Source organism: Gastrolobium bilobum, unplaced genomic scaffold (assembly GCF_033153095.1).
Source record: "Gastrolobium bilobum isolate Gb01-03AN ecotype WA unplaced genomic scaffold, APGP_CSIRO_Gbil_v1 utg12810, whole genome shotgun sequence".
NCBI classification, from domain to species: Eukaryota; Viridiplantae; Streptophyta; class Magnoliopsida; order Fabales; family Fabaceae; genus Gastrolobium; species Gastrolobium bilobum.
The window spans coordinates 69574-86417 of record NW_026897312.1 but is presented as its reverse complement, the minus strand read 5'-3'; the positions used below and the strand labels follow the sequence as shown (position 1 = coordinate 86417).

General features: G+C 36.3%; 1 protein-coding gene across 1 annotated transcript; it reads left to right on the top strand.

Annotated features, from left to right (window-relative positions):
- The first annotated feature begins 13103 nt into the window (after nt 1–13103).
- LOC133305902 (soyasapogenol B glucuronide galactosyltransferase-like) lies at nt 13104–14588 on the top strand. Its single transcript, XM_061506153.1, has one exon. The coding sequence runs from the start codon at nt 13104–13106 to the stop codon at nt 14586–14588; it is 1485 nt and encodes a 494-aa protein (XP_061362137.1).
- Nucleotides 14589–16844: the final 2256 nt, after the last annotated feature.

Sequence of the window (16844 nt, the reverse complement as noted above, 5' to 3'; positions counted from 1 at the left end):
CACAGTTCTCAAGCGATCTGCATTCTCTTCCTTACTCTTGGAATATATCAGGATATCTTCAATGAACACAATCACGAATTGATCCAGAAACGGCTTAAAAATGTGATTCATATAATCCATAAACACTGCCGGAGCATTAGTGAGTCCAAATGGAATTACCTGATACTCATAATGTCCGTATCTAGATCGGAAAGCAGTTTTAGGGATATCTTCCTTCTTCATTCGGATCTGATGATAACCCTACCTCAAATCAATTTTTGAAAAAACACAAGCACCCCTCAATTGATCAAGCAAATCATCTATACGAGGGAGAGGATACTTGTTCTTAATAGTAACCTTATTCAGCTGACGGTAATCAGTGCATAATCTCATGCTACCATCCTTCTTCTTGACAAATATAACTGGTGCTCCCCACGGGGACACACTAGGTCTGATAAATTGCTTAGCCGAAAGCTCATCAATATGCTTCTTTAACTCGGCTAATTCCGGTGGTGACATCTGATATGGAGCCAGAGAAATAGGCCTCACACCAGGCAACAAATCAATCGTGAACTTAATCTCTCTATGAGGTGGAAGTTGCGAAATCTCATCCGAAAACACATCCACAAACTCCTTCACCACGGGAATATTGTCGATCTCCTCATGACTTCCACCCACTAAACCCCCCACAAAGACATATCCCAATGCCTCGGACCTCAAAGCCTTTCTAACCTGCAACACAGATAGATATGGGGAAGAACTAGTAGCAGAATCATCAGCAAGAAGCACAACTCTTTTTCCATAGCAGTCTATCATAACACAATTCTTCGATAACCAATCCATTCCCAAGATAACTTGAAGACTGATCATAGGGAAACAAATAAAATCTAGCACATAATCTCGGCCTTCATATTTAAATTCAACATCCTTGCATAAAACTGATGTATAACACTTCTCTCCAGTAGCAGTCACCACTTTCATTGGAGGAGAAATGTCGTACATACGTAAATTTAGCCCAACGACCATAAAATAAGACATACAGGAGTGTGTAGCTCCTGAGTCAAACAAGACCTCAATATCCATATTATCAATATAAATTGTACTTTTCACAAGATTTGGAGCCTTTTCTGATTGCTGACGATCCATGGTGTATACTCTACCAACAGTCTGGGACTCTATCACAGGTAGAACAACCGAAACAGGAATAGCAGCAGCCTGAACTGTCATGGTCCTCAATTCATTTTGAGGGCACTGTCTAGAGTAATGGCCGGATCTACCACACTTATAACAAATAATTTCACCCGTAGCACACGCACCTCAATGCTCCTTTCCGCATCCTCTACACTTTGGAGGAGGTCCCTATCAACAAAGCTCTTTTGGTTCCTGGGCTTCTTGAATATATCGAGTGGATTATTCACAGTCATCTTCTTACCTTTCATTTTATTGTTTTTCCAATAATTTGAGCCAGTTGCTCTATTTGCATTAGATGCATGTGCCTCAGAAGGCTTCTTGATCTTAGTCACATTATACACTTCTTCTACTTTCCGGCATTGGTTCACAAACCTACTAAACTCACGGATATCGCAATTAGACATCTTTCGAGACATTTTCTCATTTAGACCCCATTGAAACTTGGAGGTCATCTCGGCTGAAGTAGGTAGAGCTCTCCCGTAGTTAGCATACTTCACCAATTCATTGAACTTGGCAAAGTATTGGTCGATGGTCATCGTCCCTTGCTTCATATCATTAATTTTGCTTCCTTTCCCTAGCCTCCATAGGAAAGTAGTTATTTAAGAATAAGGTCCCAAACAACTGCCAGGTAATTTCCCGGCCTTCAACCTCTAACGGTTGCACCGTGTGTGTCCACCAATCCTCGGCTTCACCTTCAAGCATATACACCGAGTATACCAACTTCAGAGCATCAGAGCATCTCATCACTCTAAAAATCTTCTCCATAGCTTGGAGCTATTTTTCCGCCACCACCGGGTCGTAGCCTCCACTGAAAGAATGAGGTTTGTGTTTCCGAAAAGCAGTCAATCGCCTTTCCTCCTCGTCTGGCCCACCAACATGTTCTACATGTGGTTGATGAACCACAGTATGATGACTATGATTACCAGAATGGTGACTAGCCTCACCATCATTGTTACCCGCTCCACCCTCTTTATGTAGAATAGGTGGAGTAGGCGTGGCAGTGTGAGGAGGAGGAGTGGGTTGTCGGTTCTCATGTCTAGCACCCCTCAGGGTCCTCAACTCGTTCATCATCGCGGTCATAGCATTCGGCGTATCCTCATTAGTCTTCATCAATATTTCATTAGCCTGACGACTAGCGGCCAACTCCCTTTGCATGGCTGCCATAGTGGCCGCCATAGATCTGACTGTCCATCTGTTGCCCCACGACCACTTCGCGGCCTAACTAAAGCAGGCAAAACAGGTTCTGGCTGAGCATTGGCATTCGATGGCCCAGGGTTATTTTGGTTCTTCGTCATGACACTACACATGTTACACAAAGAAATGAGTTGATCAGGCCCACACTTAGTGATCACAAATGCAATAATCGTAAAGAGTACCAAAAAAACTATAAAGCATTAAACACCAAGCAGACATAACAATAATCCACAAGTTTCCCTAAGAAACAGCTCTGATACCATTAAATGTAACACCCCGTCCTAGAACCGGTTTGTTAACATTACGTATGGCATTAAGCACAGTTATAATCACAGCAATCGCAGTAATTGAACTGCTCTGATAGTCGTCGATTCTTGAAGCGGCTGGGCGTTACAAGTGGTATCAGAGCAGGGTCTCTCTTCCAGTACGGTGTAGTTCGAGGACAAACCAGGCGGAAGCTGGTGGGCATGTAACATCCCGGGCGTTGACGAGGGCGGGGAGTGATCGCCGGTGCGAAAGAGCATGGACAAGGAGCGGCTCCTGACAGGCTTCCAGCGGGGGGTTACATGAACGAATAAATCGAATTGACACCCAAAAGAGAGGTATTCCAAAGACTATGCAGGTATGAGACTGCACAGTTTGGGATAACTTATAAGAATTAATTGGTACTACCTATACTAACAACATGCATCTACTTTTTGGTAGCCCGGAACGAAAAAACTCCATAGTTAAGCGTGCTTGACTTAGGGCAATTCTGGGATGGGTGACCTCCTGGGCAATTTTCTTGGGAAGTGTGCGAGTGAGGAAAAAGCACACTGAAAAGTCTCGTGTTAGTATGTGGGGATAGTCGTTGATTCTTGAAGCGGTTGTGCATTACAATGATTTCCCACATGATCATATATGTTTTTTTTTAACATTAGAGAATTCAGATTCATCTATCATACTCCACGCTGACTATTTTTTTCTTGCATAAGATAAGTATTATATCAATTTTCATTAAGGATAAATAATTCTCCAATCAATGAAGATAAATTATCTGTGTGATGAGCTCAAAACGATATCAATTTGGGACAAAAATCAAGGTATTCTTGTAATTCTAATATATTACAGGGTTATATTAGTCTTTAGCATTATAATTTTTTAATCTCATAACCCAAAACGACATCATTTTGAGCTCACTAGATATAGGTGATCGGAGAAATATCCCTTTAATTAAATCTTAACTCTAATTATTTAATTACATTAGTTTTCAAGGGAGAGTTATATTTATATATATATTTTCTTTATAAATTCTTATAAATTATACTATATATTAAGGATAATATATTGTGTGTTGAAATATACTATAAATTTTTTAGCAACCCTCATCTTGATTGCTTGCGGAGGCAGAAGAATGATTTCCAAGGCATCTCTTGGCCTAGAAACATAGCTATTGGCTAGTTTGTTTTTTGTTTTTTGTTTTTTTTTTTCTGATATCTCCAAAAAAAAGTGTGTAATTTGTAAGAGTTTGTAAATATAATTTTTCCCCTAATTTTTATATATAAGTGAAAGGGGTTTATAAATTTTACAGCTGGGGCAATAAAATTGTAGGAACCACAATTTTTTTCTCTTTCGTTATCTCGCTTTCTCTTTCTTCCTTATTGTTTGAGCTGCAATTATTTTTTGTACAGCAACATAAGATTCATAAACCTATTAGTAGTTAATATTTTCCCTTCTATATTAATAATGAAATTCACTTAAAATAAATAAATATTAATAATAATTCTTTAAAAATTATAATATTTTATACAAGTTCTTATGAATGTATTAATATTTATCTTGTGCATAATGTAATCACTGCTATTATTAAGAATGTTATCATACATTCTTCGGGTAGATATATAGTTGACAGAAATATTTATTCCCCGAAATAATATATATATTGGGAAACGGATCCACATACCACCAAAAAAATTTACAATTCTTACAACCAATTTAATCACCGTTGATTTCCGTCAATCTAACGGTTATAATTTATTGAAAATTAATAACATTTATTGTGTCACATTTATTAAGTGTAAGATTGATGAAAATCAACGGTGATTAAATTGCTTGTAAAAGTTGTAAACTTTTTTGGTGGTAAGTGGATCATCCCCTATATATTGACATGAAAATTTATTAGAATCTTCCTATGTTTTAGGAATTGAAATTTATTGTGATAAATCACATTCTTTGTTGGGATTATCTTAAAAGGGAAACATTGATCATGTTCCAGAAAGGGTTATGTTGGACGATAAGCCTTGGGATGTACCTATAACTAAAGTGGACAGATTTAACAAAAGTCAATGTCTGAAAAATGATATTTAGAGAGGAAGAATGAAGAATGTTTCTTATTTTGGTGCAATTGGGAGTTTAATGTATTCTCAAGTTTGTAATAGGTCTAACATTTTCTTTATCAATGAAGTACTTGGTAGATGTCTGTTACGATCTAATTACAAGGTATAAGACTTAAGTCCTTCATCGAAATTATAAAGGATTGATATAGAATTTATATGGACTTTGCGTTCTTTTACCTTACGAGCTAGTTTTTGATGTGAGATTTGTAAAAACTCGCACAACTAAATAATTAATTAAATAACATTATCGATGCCAGAGCATTGATTTGATAAAGATTATGCATAATTATGGTAAGATAATTATTTAGAAAGTCGAATAATGCTTAAAGTCACTTTTCTGATGAAAAGTGCCGATATCGGTTTTGCTTCGCGATTTAATTGCGTACCAATGAAGTGTTCTGAAAAATTATAATAAAAATATGATAATTCCTAGAAAAATATTTAGGTTAAGAATATGAAGTTTGGGAGTAAGTAATTAGTGGAGATATTAAAACTAATACCGATGGATTAATTAAGTGCACCTATAAATAGGAAGGCACATAAACCTAGGTCAGATTTCTACAAGCCTCATACGTGACTTTCATGCTGCCATTTTTCTCTCCACCTTCCCTCTTCAAGAAAACCTTCAAGAGATAATCTTTCTTCTTGTTTTCTTCACCAAAACACCATTGATGAGTGTGAACAAGCTTTGTGGGGGAGAAAAACAAGTTCTTGAGGGCTTGGGTTTTTGGTTGCTTTGAGTTAGTGGGCTGACTTCTTGGGTTGGTGGTGTGAGAGCCATTTTCCTTGCATTTGGTGCTTCAAGAAGCCATTTTATGGAGGAAAGGACCTAGCTTGTGAACCAAATTTGTGGCCTTGTTGAGACAGAGCTGTAGAGTGGTGTAGAGAGCTCCAAGATAACTTCTTTTCTCTGTTTTGGAAGCATGGTTATATGCTTCAACATTTCCTCTTGAGTTTCTATGTAAAAGATGGAGTCTTGGCATGTTAAATGAGAAGAATAAGTAACCAACATGATCATTAGCTTAAATGTGCTTAAAGATGGTAGTTTGAATGTCTGTAAGTATTAAAAATGGAACCTTGGAAGGATATCTTCGCGAAAAGGCAAAACTGCATTCTGTCGCAAAATATCCGGATATTGGGTCTGAGATATCCGGATATGGATATCTGGATATTGGGTCTGAGATATCCGAATATTGACCCTGTGATATCTGGATATTGATATCCGAATATGTCCTCGAGGAATATCCGAATTTTTTGAGAAAATCATGTTTTAAGCTATTTTGCCCAAATAAAAGCGTGGGTTAGATTTCTGGACCCTTAATTGGTTAGTATGAACCTCTATAATAAAGTAACTAAGTCAAAACCCTTGATATTGAATACTTATGGCTTTGAGAGAAGCCTACGGTCATTAAATGAAAAAGGAAACGTTGTCCTAATGCAATGAACTTCTTGACTATGAATATTGATGATATTTTTGGTATAAACAGGCTGTAATTGTGCTATTTGGTGACCCATGGACTCTGGGGTGGACTCCTTATTGATATTACTAACCTGACATGTAAGCTTTTGTGTCCTCGATTTTACCCATTGGTGGTTCCACCATACCTCATGGAGGGATGATTTATATGCATGTCGCGTTTTCTGAAAATATGTGAAGAATATTTAATAAGCTGTTGAGCTGCTTTATGAGTGCAAATGTCATATGTTATGTATCTGGGGTGTTCTATCCTAGATGGTAATCCCTGAGTATGTGAGGCACGTACAAGATGATAACTCCGTGGGTGAGGTACAAGAGATGAGCCTTGTATTGTGGGTTGCAGATATGCGTAATCCCTACCTTTTATTCTCTGGCCAGTAGTATGTATACACGCATGACATAGACATATGCTGCATTGTATGGATAATTGCCATTATACAGTTATTATTTTTTGAACTTATATTGCACATGTAAGTGAGCTTGGGGTGGAGATATTCTTGAGGATCCCTTGTCTTATTGAGATTTCTTGTTAGAGATCTCACCCCGTGTGGGGCACATTTTTAAGTACAGGTACTACTGAGGTTGAGACCTCTAGTGGCAGGAAGCCGGAGTTGAGCTGATATTATGCATGCTTCTTTATTACCATATTTGGATATGATTTTGCCTTGTTATTATTATATGGCTATTGTACTTGAGACATGATCTTACTATGTGTTGTATTTGGTGAGCATGGGGGTTGTCCATGCCACATTGGTATAAGCTGTGGTTATTACCCACTAGAGTTGTAATATTTTATCAGGATTTGTCTGAGCTACGTGTTATAGTTCCATGACTTAATACTTATTTATGTTATGAGGTTTTTCAGTTTAGTTATTTATTGTAATTTACATACAGACCATTTTTGAAAAAGAATCACGGAATTAACAGGATAAGGTTCGTAATTGGATTTTTTTTAGATTCCACATTTATTGAGCTGCGCTTATTACCATTTATATGTTTAATACACGGGTGCACATAGGGTGTTACAAGACTCTCCTAAGATTCGTTTCAATATCTTGAGGTTTTGGGTACTTAGATTCTAATTTAGTTGGATGCTTAGATATTCTAAATTTGTGATAATATTGTGATAATATTGTTATTGTTTTCTTTTTTTTAAGAACAATAAAATTCCTAGTGGGTCTAAGCACCTAGAGTTGAAGTATATGACTATTTGAGATTAGGGGTGTAAATAGGCTAGATTAGGCTAGACTTTGACTTAAATAGGTCAGGCTTGTGTAAAAAATATTGGGTATGACCTAGCCTATTGTAACATCCCCGTCTCGAGCCGGTTCAGTTAACACACATATGATACTAAACATGATCAGAGGAAGACTAAACATTCAAAAATACGAGCTAACTTTTTCTTTATCTTTTATCCATTTCGCATGATATATATATTGCATAACTTCTTCTAATTTACTTTTCATTTGACGGAGACGAAAATCAGACATAGTAACGGCCTATGTAGCACCGACTCTGACACGTGACACGGACACGATACGACACGACACTTCGACACGTTAATTCTAAAAAATGTTAAATTTCGACACGTTAGGACACGTTTTAATATTAAATAATATATTTAATTTATGTAGTATATATTATCTTTAATATTCAATAATTTAACAAAAAATGTATCTAAACTTATAATATTCATAAATTTTGCAAAGAAACATAAGATATTCCAAATATTTATATTAAACTCAATAAAATGGTAATCGTAATCTAACGAATCTAACAGTTGGAACTAAAAACTCAACGCAATTTAACTTTTGAACCATTTTTTGAATTTCAATAACGCATGTTGGAGTGTCGGGGAGTGTCGGAGTGTCCGAGAGTGTCGGGAAGTGTCAGACACGACACATTAGGATTTTTGAAGTGTCGGTGCTTTATAGGTAACGGCTGTAAACCAGACAAATGAGGATTTAAGAATCCTACTCTCAAGGCATTCTAATAAACAATTTATACATTCTATGATTTCAGAAATATCAGATATCCATTAAGGATCACATACCCATCCATGGGCTCATGCATAAATTGGCTCTGTGCCACTATGTCTAACAGCATGCATGACCAACACACACATATATCTAAATATTATATCAGCATATAAGCATGCCTGAATACACAAATGTACATGCATCAAGACGAAAAACATGTAAAAAAAATATACAGACCATATACAAAATACAGATCAAACATTATGATCCTCAAAACGAATGGAATACTAAGGCAAGATAATAAACATCCAAAATAATAGTAGCATATTGCTACCCAATATTCGGTCCACTAATGCACTATGTCCACAAGTCGTATCCCTGCCCCGTGAAGGCTCGCTGGCAATCTGTACACCTAAAATGGTGTCCCAAAACGGGGTGAGATAACAAATCTTAATAAGTTCCAAGTTTATAGAGATTTCTCCATACCCTTGGCTCACTCCTGCATGAAAGTCAGATACAGATTATACAAGGTATAATGACCCTAAATGGTAAATCTTAATTAGAGATTTAATTTAAGGATTTAAATGCCATAATTAGATTCAGTGAGCGATTTCGAGTATTTTGACTGTAATCATGACTATGTTATGAACAGTGTATTCTGCCGGAGAATTTGCAATTTTGCGAATTAACCGGTAGAGCTTAAATGATTAAAAATGATTTTAGAGACATAATTTGACAATTCTGACATCAAATATGAGTTCAGAACGAAAAATTGTATAGTCTGGCACTTTCCGTGAAAATCTCGTGAATAGTGTTTCTACCGGGTATTTTGTACTGCTGTTTAAGCAACCGGTAGAGCCCAGAAGCAAATAAATGATGAAATAAGAATAAGAAAGTCCAATATATGCCAAGCAAGTCAATATAGGCCCAAGAAAATGATAAGTTTATAAGTGTTAAGTTTCAAAAATAAATAAAGTACAGTTAGTGGTTCACAGTGCATTTCGTCAAAAACGGTGCAGAAACCATACTGTGATTTATGAATATTGTTCCTTAGGAAATAAAAATTAATGTAAATAATTTTAGAAAAAATAAAAATATGTTTGTAGCTTTAAGTTAAGTTTCGGGTCAGTTTAAGTAAAATACGCGTTAAAGAAACAACCGGTAAAAAAGGGTCACTTATACAAATAGGTCCCTCCACTCAAAATTATACTATTCACAATTGTTCCATCTTCTTCTCTCTCTTCATGGCCGACCAGCAGCTCATGGGAAGGGGTTAGGGCTTGGTTTTGTTTTCTTTGATTTTCTCCTTCATTATTCAACCAAAATACAAAGTTTATAACATGAAATCGATTGGAAACTATCCAACAAATCCATTCCACTGATCAATTTGGGCTGTTGTTGAGAGTTTGGGTGAGTTCTTCTCTCCCCCAAATTCGTGCACTATTCATCAAGAGGGCAAAATGAAGTTTTTGATGGAGATTCTCTTGGTGTAGGTCTTCTAGGCTTTGGGTAGTTGATTTGAGGTAACAAACCTCTATTTTCATGATGTTGTTTTGATTATTTAAGTTATAAAATTGTGTGTATGCCTTGGGTGGGAAAGCATGATGTGTTAAAATATGTATTGATGAGGAATAGTCGATATTTTGATGTATGAAATGAAAAGAAGCTTTGTAAGTATGTAAAAATTAGAGAAAAATCATGTCTTTCCTCTCTATGTTCGGCCTTTGATAGGGTTAATAGGATTTATTGTGCCAATTTAGTTGATGCTTTTAGAGGGGTTTTATGTGTTCAAGTAAGTAGAATTTGGATGAATTAGTAAGAATATTACATTGGAAAGAAAATCCTTGGAAACATACCTTGATGTTTCAGCCTTGATGTGTGTGAAGGACTTGGTGTCTAAACTCAAAATAGGAACCTAGTGGATGCATGCCTAGGTGTTTGCAAGTTGTAAGGAAGTAAAGAAAATGTATTGTAAAAGAGATGGATCTTTGGAAATTCCCTTATAGGATTCGACCTATAGGGTATTTAGGGATATATTTGTACATTTTATTTTAAATAAAATGTGTTGTAATTAATGGTATAAAGTGATGAGTTTTGAAGAACAATAGCATGATTGATGTTGAAAATTCCTAAGGGAATGTTTGATTAAATTAAAGAACACCAACGGTTATAAAGAGGTCTAGACTTGTGTATTGGCATAGCATTGGCAAAAATATAAAGAAAGGAAGATAAGCGATAAAACGTATGCCTTATGGAAAATCTAGGCATGATAACATTTTATTGATTTTGGATTTGTGGATTCTTGCTCTAGGTGTACCTAGGGACAAAAAAGGATCGGAATCTCTTGAAGACATATAAGTAACTTGTGCAACAAGTAAGCGTATTGGTAAAGCTTCAAGAGGTAAGCTCTATGTTTAAGGAGTCTTTTCCTGCTTGAGTACTCCACCATGGTTAGTGAACTATGGTTGGACTGTATGACTGTGATTTAGATGCTTTGTATAGATGCATTCATATAGAGTTATTTGATAACATGATATGTTTTGCTCTGATATGACTTATGTAATATGATTTCTGTAACAATCTTTGGCCATTGATTGTATAGTACCCGGATGTCCGCTTTGGGGTCCTCCCTCGGGACTGATGGTGTACGCCTCTGATATGTCTGGTTCCGCTTTGGGGTCCTCCCTCGGGAACACGTGCGTTGATTTCCGCTTGGGGTCCTCCCTTGGGAATGATAGCGCATATCTCTAATATGATATGGATATATGCTCTGTTCTGTTATGATATCTGTTATATGTTGTATTTGTATACTCTGTATCTGACTTTCATGCAGGAGTGAGCCAGGGGTATGGAGAATTCTCTATAAACCTGGAGCTTATTGAGATTTGTAATCTCACCCCTCGTTGGGGACATATTTTCAAGTGCCCAGATTCCCGGTGAGTCCTCACTAGGCAGGGACGCGACACGTGGCTGAGGCAGTTGACGGATCGGATTTTGAGTGGCTGTAGGCTACTACTTTTTGGAAGTATATTCATGTCATTTTGTATTTCCGCCTTTGATGGATCATGACATTGATCCTTTATTTTGTATATGGCCTGTATATGTTTTGTACATGTCTGTCAGTTTGATGCATGTACATTTGAGTATTCAGGAACGTTATATGATGATATAGTATTCAGTTATGTTTATGTATTGGACTGCATGCTGTTAGATTAGCGGCACTGAGCCAAGTTATGCATGCGCCCATGGATGGGTATTTGATTATATTTGGATACCTGGTATTTCTGAATTGATATGGTGTATAAACTGTTTATCAGGAAATGCTTTTGTGTGGGATTGGAAAATCCCCAGTTGTCCGATTTATAGAGGAAACTCTGTCCGATTTTCGTTTACGTCGAATGGGAATTAAAAAGAAAAAGAAAAAGTTAGCTCGTAATCTCGTAAGTTAAGTCTTCCGCTGTTTCTGTTTATATCATATGCATGTTAATTGAACCGACTCGAGACGAGGATGTTACACAAGGCATCATATAACAAATATCATAATTGAGCAAAATATATATACATTGTAAAGAACCTTGGGATACACCACCCCAAAAGCGAGCTCAAAGGGTGGGAGTGTCCAAGGCCTTATAAACTCCACATTAGTTGCTTATACAACCAATGTGAGACTATATATCTCAACACGAGGCTATATCAATGGTTTTATATATCTCAACACGCCCCCTCACATGAGAGCCCATTGAGCTTGAAGAGTGGATGATGCAACAGGCCCAGCCTACCTATGCTAAGAAATTCCACAAGAGAAAGTGGGGGGCGGCGAGGATCGAACTCGAGACACGAGGCTCTGTTACCGTGTAAAGAACCTTGTGATACACCACCCCAAAAGCTAGCTCAAAGGGTGAGAGTGCCCAAGGCCTTATAAACTCCACATTAGTTAGCTCATACAACCAATGTGGGACTATATATCTTAACATACATATCTTATCAGAGATGCACGCAGTCATTCCCAAGGAAGAACCCTAAGCGAAAATCAATGCATGTGTTCCCAAAGGAGGACCCCATTTACCCATGAAATTCGGTTGCCCACCACTGAGAAATGTATGCAAAAAAGCAAGAAATGCACTATGCCATTTGACCACTTCGAATGTGGTATTTCCATAAAACCGGTTAAATAGCAAAAAGTGGATGAAAATTGTGATAATATTATCCAATTTTTTCAGTAATATTTTGATTAACCAAACAACTTCTTTTAAACTTCTCTACCAAACTTATTTTCCCACCTTTTCCTAGTAATTACATTTTTCTGATTAAAAAAATTTTCTTCTCTGTCAAACGCCCCGTTAGTTCCTTATATGATAGCCAGGATGCTAATGTTGTGAACGAAATACCAATTATGGACTACGGTCACAGGCTTGTTCAATCAAGCAACCTTCTTGTAACTTTCTCATTGGCTGGTATCTGATATATTGATTCAGTTTTTTGGTCCGAACTATTAAGCTGTGAGGTGCGTGCTTGACTAGGACACATCTTGGGCTATGTGGGGTTCTTACTTTAGTTCCCGGGCCCTTGAGAGTTTAACTTTTTATATCTTGGCCTCCAATATTCGTGCAGAAAGTAAATATAAAGTAGGATTTATATTAAACAAATGCAAAAGATTAAGTTTCATGCAATTCGCATCACACATTCTAAAGAAAAAATCAATGCAGAGTGAAGTTCAGCTATTAAATGAGCTTTAGTTCCTTTATGGTGCTGAGTCCTTGTTCTCACATGCGTACAAATTCAGTTTTAGTACAGCAAATAGTTGAATACGGAGTCATTGTTCTCTCATCCTTCACTTTTGTTTGCCATTGCTAACTTGACAAGATACCTATGCAGAGTGAAGACACCAAGCTAGAGATAGCCATGCACATGGAGTCTCAACACAACCAACTCAATGTAATTTTTCTTCCATATCCAACTCCTGGTCATATGAACCCAATGATAGACACAGCAAGGCTATTTGCCAAGTATGGTGTTAGTGTTACCATTATCACTACCAATGCTAATGCTTTGACATTCCAAAAAGCCATAGACAGTGACTTCAATTCTGGATACCCCATTACAACTCATATGCTTCAATTCCCTGCAGCCCAAGTTGGTCTCCCTGATGGGGTTGAAAACATCAAAGATGGCACTTCCCTAGAAATGCTAGGCAAAATCAGTCATGGACTATTGATGCTCAAAGATCAAATTGAGCTTCTGTTTCAGGAACTTCAACCTGATTGTATAGTGACCGATATGAACTTTCCATGGACTGTGGAATCTGCTGCAAGACTTGGTATTCCAAGACTTTACTTTTACAGCTCAAGCTACTTCTCCAACTGTGCAAGTTGTTCTGTAAGGAAGTATAAACCTCATGAAAGGTTAGTCTCCGATACACACAAGTTTACAATTCCTGGTTTGCCTCATAGCATAGAGATGACCTCTCTTCAGCTAGAAGAATGGGTAAAGAGTAAGAGTTCTGCCACAGGCTTTTTTAATGCAGTTTTTGAATCTGAGAGCAGAAGCTATGGGGCACTGTACAATAGTTTTCATGAACTTGAAAGTGATTATGAGGAACTTTATAAGAGCACAAAGGGCATCAAATCTTGGAGTATAGGACCAGTTTCAGCTTGGGTTAACAGGGAAGATAGAGAAAAGGGAAATGGTGAACTTGCAAAAGAGCAAGAGTGGCTAAATTGGCTTAACTCAAAGCAAAATGAGTCTGTGTTATATGTAAGTTTTGGAAGCCTGACCCGGCTCCCTCATGCTCAGCTTTTTGAACTTGCTCATGGGCTTGAAAATTCTGGTCATAATTTTATCTTGGTAATTAGGAAAATAGATGGAGATGAAGATGGAGACAGTTTCTTGCAAGAGTTTGAGCACAAGATCAAAGAGAGCAAGAAGGGCTACATCATATGGAACTGGGCACCACAGTTGCTCATATTGGACCACCCTTCCATAGGAGGAATTGTGACTCATTGTGGTTGGAACTCCATTCTTGAAAGCATGAGTGCTGGTTTGCCAATGATCACATGGCCTATGTTTGCTGAGCAATTTTACAATGAGAAATTGCTAGTTGATGTCTTGAAGATTGGAGTCCCAGTGGGATCAAAAGAAAACAAGTTTTTGTTCAGCATTGGTGAGGATCCAATGGTGAGAAGGGAAGAGATCACTGAGGCTGTGGTACGGTTCATGGGAAGAGAAGAAGAGAACGAAGAAATGAGGAAGAGAGCAAGAAAACTTGGTGATGCTGCCAAGAAAACTATAGAGAAAGGTGGATCCTCTTACAACAAGTTGATGCAGTTGATAGATGAGCTAAAATCACTGAAGATATCGAGATCACTTGAGAAGATAAACAAACAAGATAATTGAAATGAAGGAGGACTATTCTTGGTGCTTCACTAGGTTGTGTAGCCGATGAATGTTTTTGAATAAGATGAAAAAACATCCAAGTATTTTATTTTTCTGCTAAATTTTATGGGGATATGGAGTTAAGCTAGCTTGTTATTTGCATAGTTATTATGATATAATAAGATTTTAGTGTTTACCAAGTCATTTCGATAGCAAAGTTTGAAGTTTTAGGAGTGACGTGAAGCATAAAAGTAAACCATTGTTGCTAGCAGCAACTAGATTTTGTCAAGCATGTCAGTCATGTGCTGAAAGCACAATATATCATTTAGCTTCTCAATAAATACAATGCCAAGAAAAGTATACTATTGTCAGAACATAAATCCTGCATGTTTATGCTTAATATAAAGTAATAATTCTTAAATAAGTTCTATGGTTGATTATTTTAGTAACTACATGAATAAAGGGTTAAGATCACAATATTAACCCTTTGTTCATCTAGTTATTGGAGAGGAATTGGAGAAAATGGTAAAGCGCTCACCGGTGAGAAAAAAAACTAGAGTTTGCTAGATGCAATGATGGCTAGGAAGGGGTTAGTGGGGGCGTTTGTCCCCTCAATTTCATGCAAATCTTTGTCTTTGACCATATTTAGACTTACGATAATTCCTTTGTTATTTTTTATTTTTTGAGTTCAAATTTGTAAAACAATTTCTTTGTAAATATGCAAATATAAAACTACTTATAAAAATTGCCTCACTCTTACCTCTTACTGGTAGGGATTTAATGAGTAATGGTGTTTAGTTTTTTCATTGGGTACCTATGGTTGAAAGAAGTTCCGTGTCCATATTTTCTACTATATGTGTTAATGATTTGTGGTCCCTTGTCTTTGTTCATTAAAGGTGGACCCTTGTATTAGTTGTATCTTATCTGTGTGTTTAATGGTGTATTTATCCCTTTGGGGACAGTTTGATGCAGGACATGTCCTCTCATTTCCATCTAATGTTCCACATATCACCTCGATTCTAATAAAAAAAAATCGTTACATATACATTTTATAATGAAAAACTAAACTGTTCGTGGAAACCATTTGTAATTTAGCTTAAAGTCAAGTTTCATTTTAATTTCAGGAGTCGTTGGGTACACGGATTTTTTTTTTCAGATTTTCGGGAAACTGAATTTTTTAAAATTTTAAATTTTCAGATATTATCGTAAACTGAATGTAAAAATCATATTTATAAAAATCAAGATTCTCGGACAAATAAAAATTTCTCCTATACCAAACGCTCCCTCAAAGTCAATAAAATTTAATCATAAACCAAAATCATTCTACATCTATATATGCACATATTATAAAATTCACTAGAAATGAACAAAATGTTACTATTGATTCTTTAAAAATTATAATATCTTAATACAAGTTTCATAATGCGATTAATATATTATTTTTATCTTGAGCAGGAAAACATAAAAATTATTATCAGGTGTGCATTCATTAATTATCTTATGTTTTGTGTATTTAGAATAAAAATTAGAATAATATATTATGATAAAATTATGGGCCTGTATAAAATGCGAGCCCAAAGAAAGGGACATACTTTTTTTTTTCGGTAAACGTAAGGACATATTTATTTTTTTATATAACTTAGAAGATATTCTCATTCAATTTTCTCCGGTCACTTTGTCCTCAAAGAACGGTGCGAAAGTTACTCCCTAATTGAAACAACGAGTGCATTAAACTTCTCTACCGAAAAAAGGATGAAACTGATCCTCGAAGGAACATACTTTCAAGGTTGTTGAATCGCAATTCGTATCGTGAATCGTTCGGCTGTTTTTTAGTATCGTGAATCGTGAATCGTATCGAACAGTAAGATTCGGAAACAAATTAAAAATAACTAAAAAATGTATAATATAATATAAATCCAAATTAAAAAAAAAAACCAAAGCTTAGATGATGTGCAAAAAAATTTATTCACTTTACATGGGAACCAACACGTTCATATCTGATGATGTGCAAGTGTAATAGCTTTACAACAATACAAATGAGATGACAATGATATATAATATAATATAATAGTATACGTATACCCATTACCCAAAGTTGACAAGACACCACTAAAGCTTAGATTTTTAATATTCTAAAAAGCTTCTTCTGAGAGTCATGTATTACACATTTACTGATTTACATGACACATTACCATACCCACAGCCACAACACGACAACTGCCCAAAGATATTTTGTAATATTTTAATATATTTGAAAGATCGAAGAGTTTTAAAAGC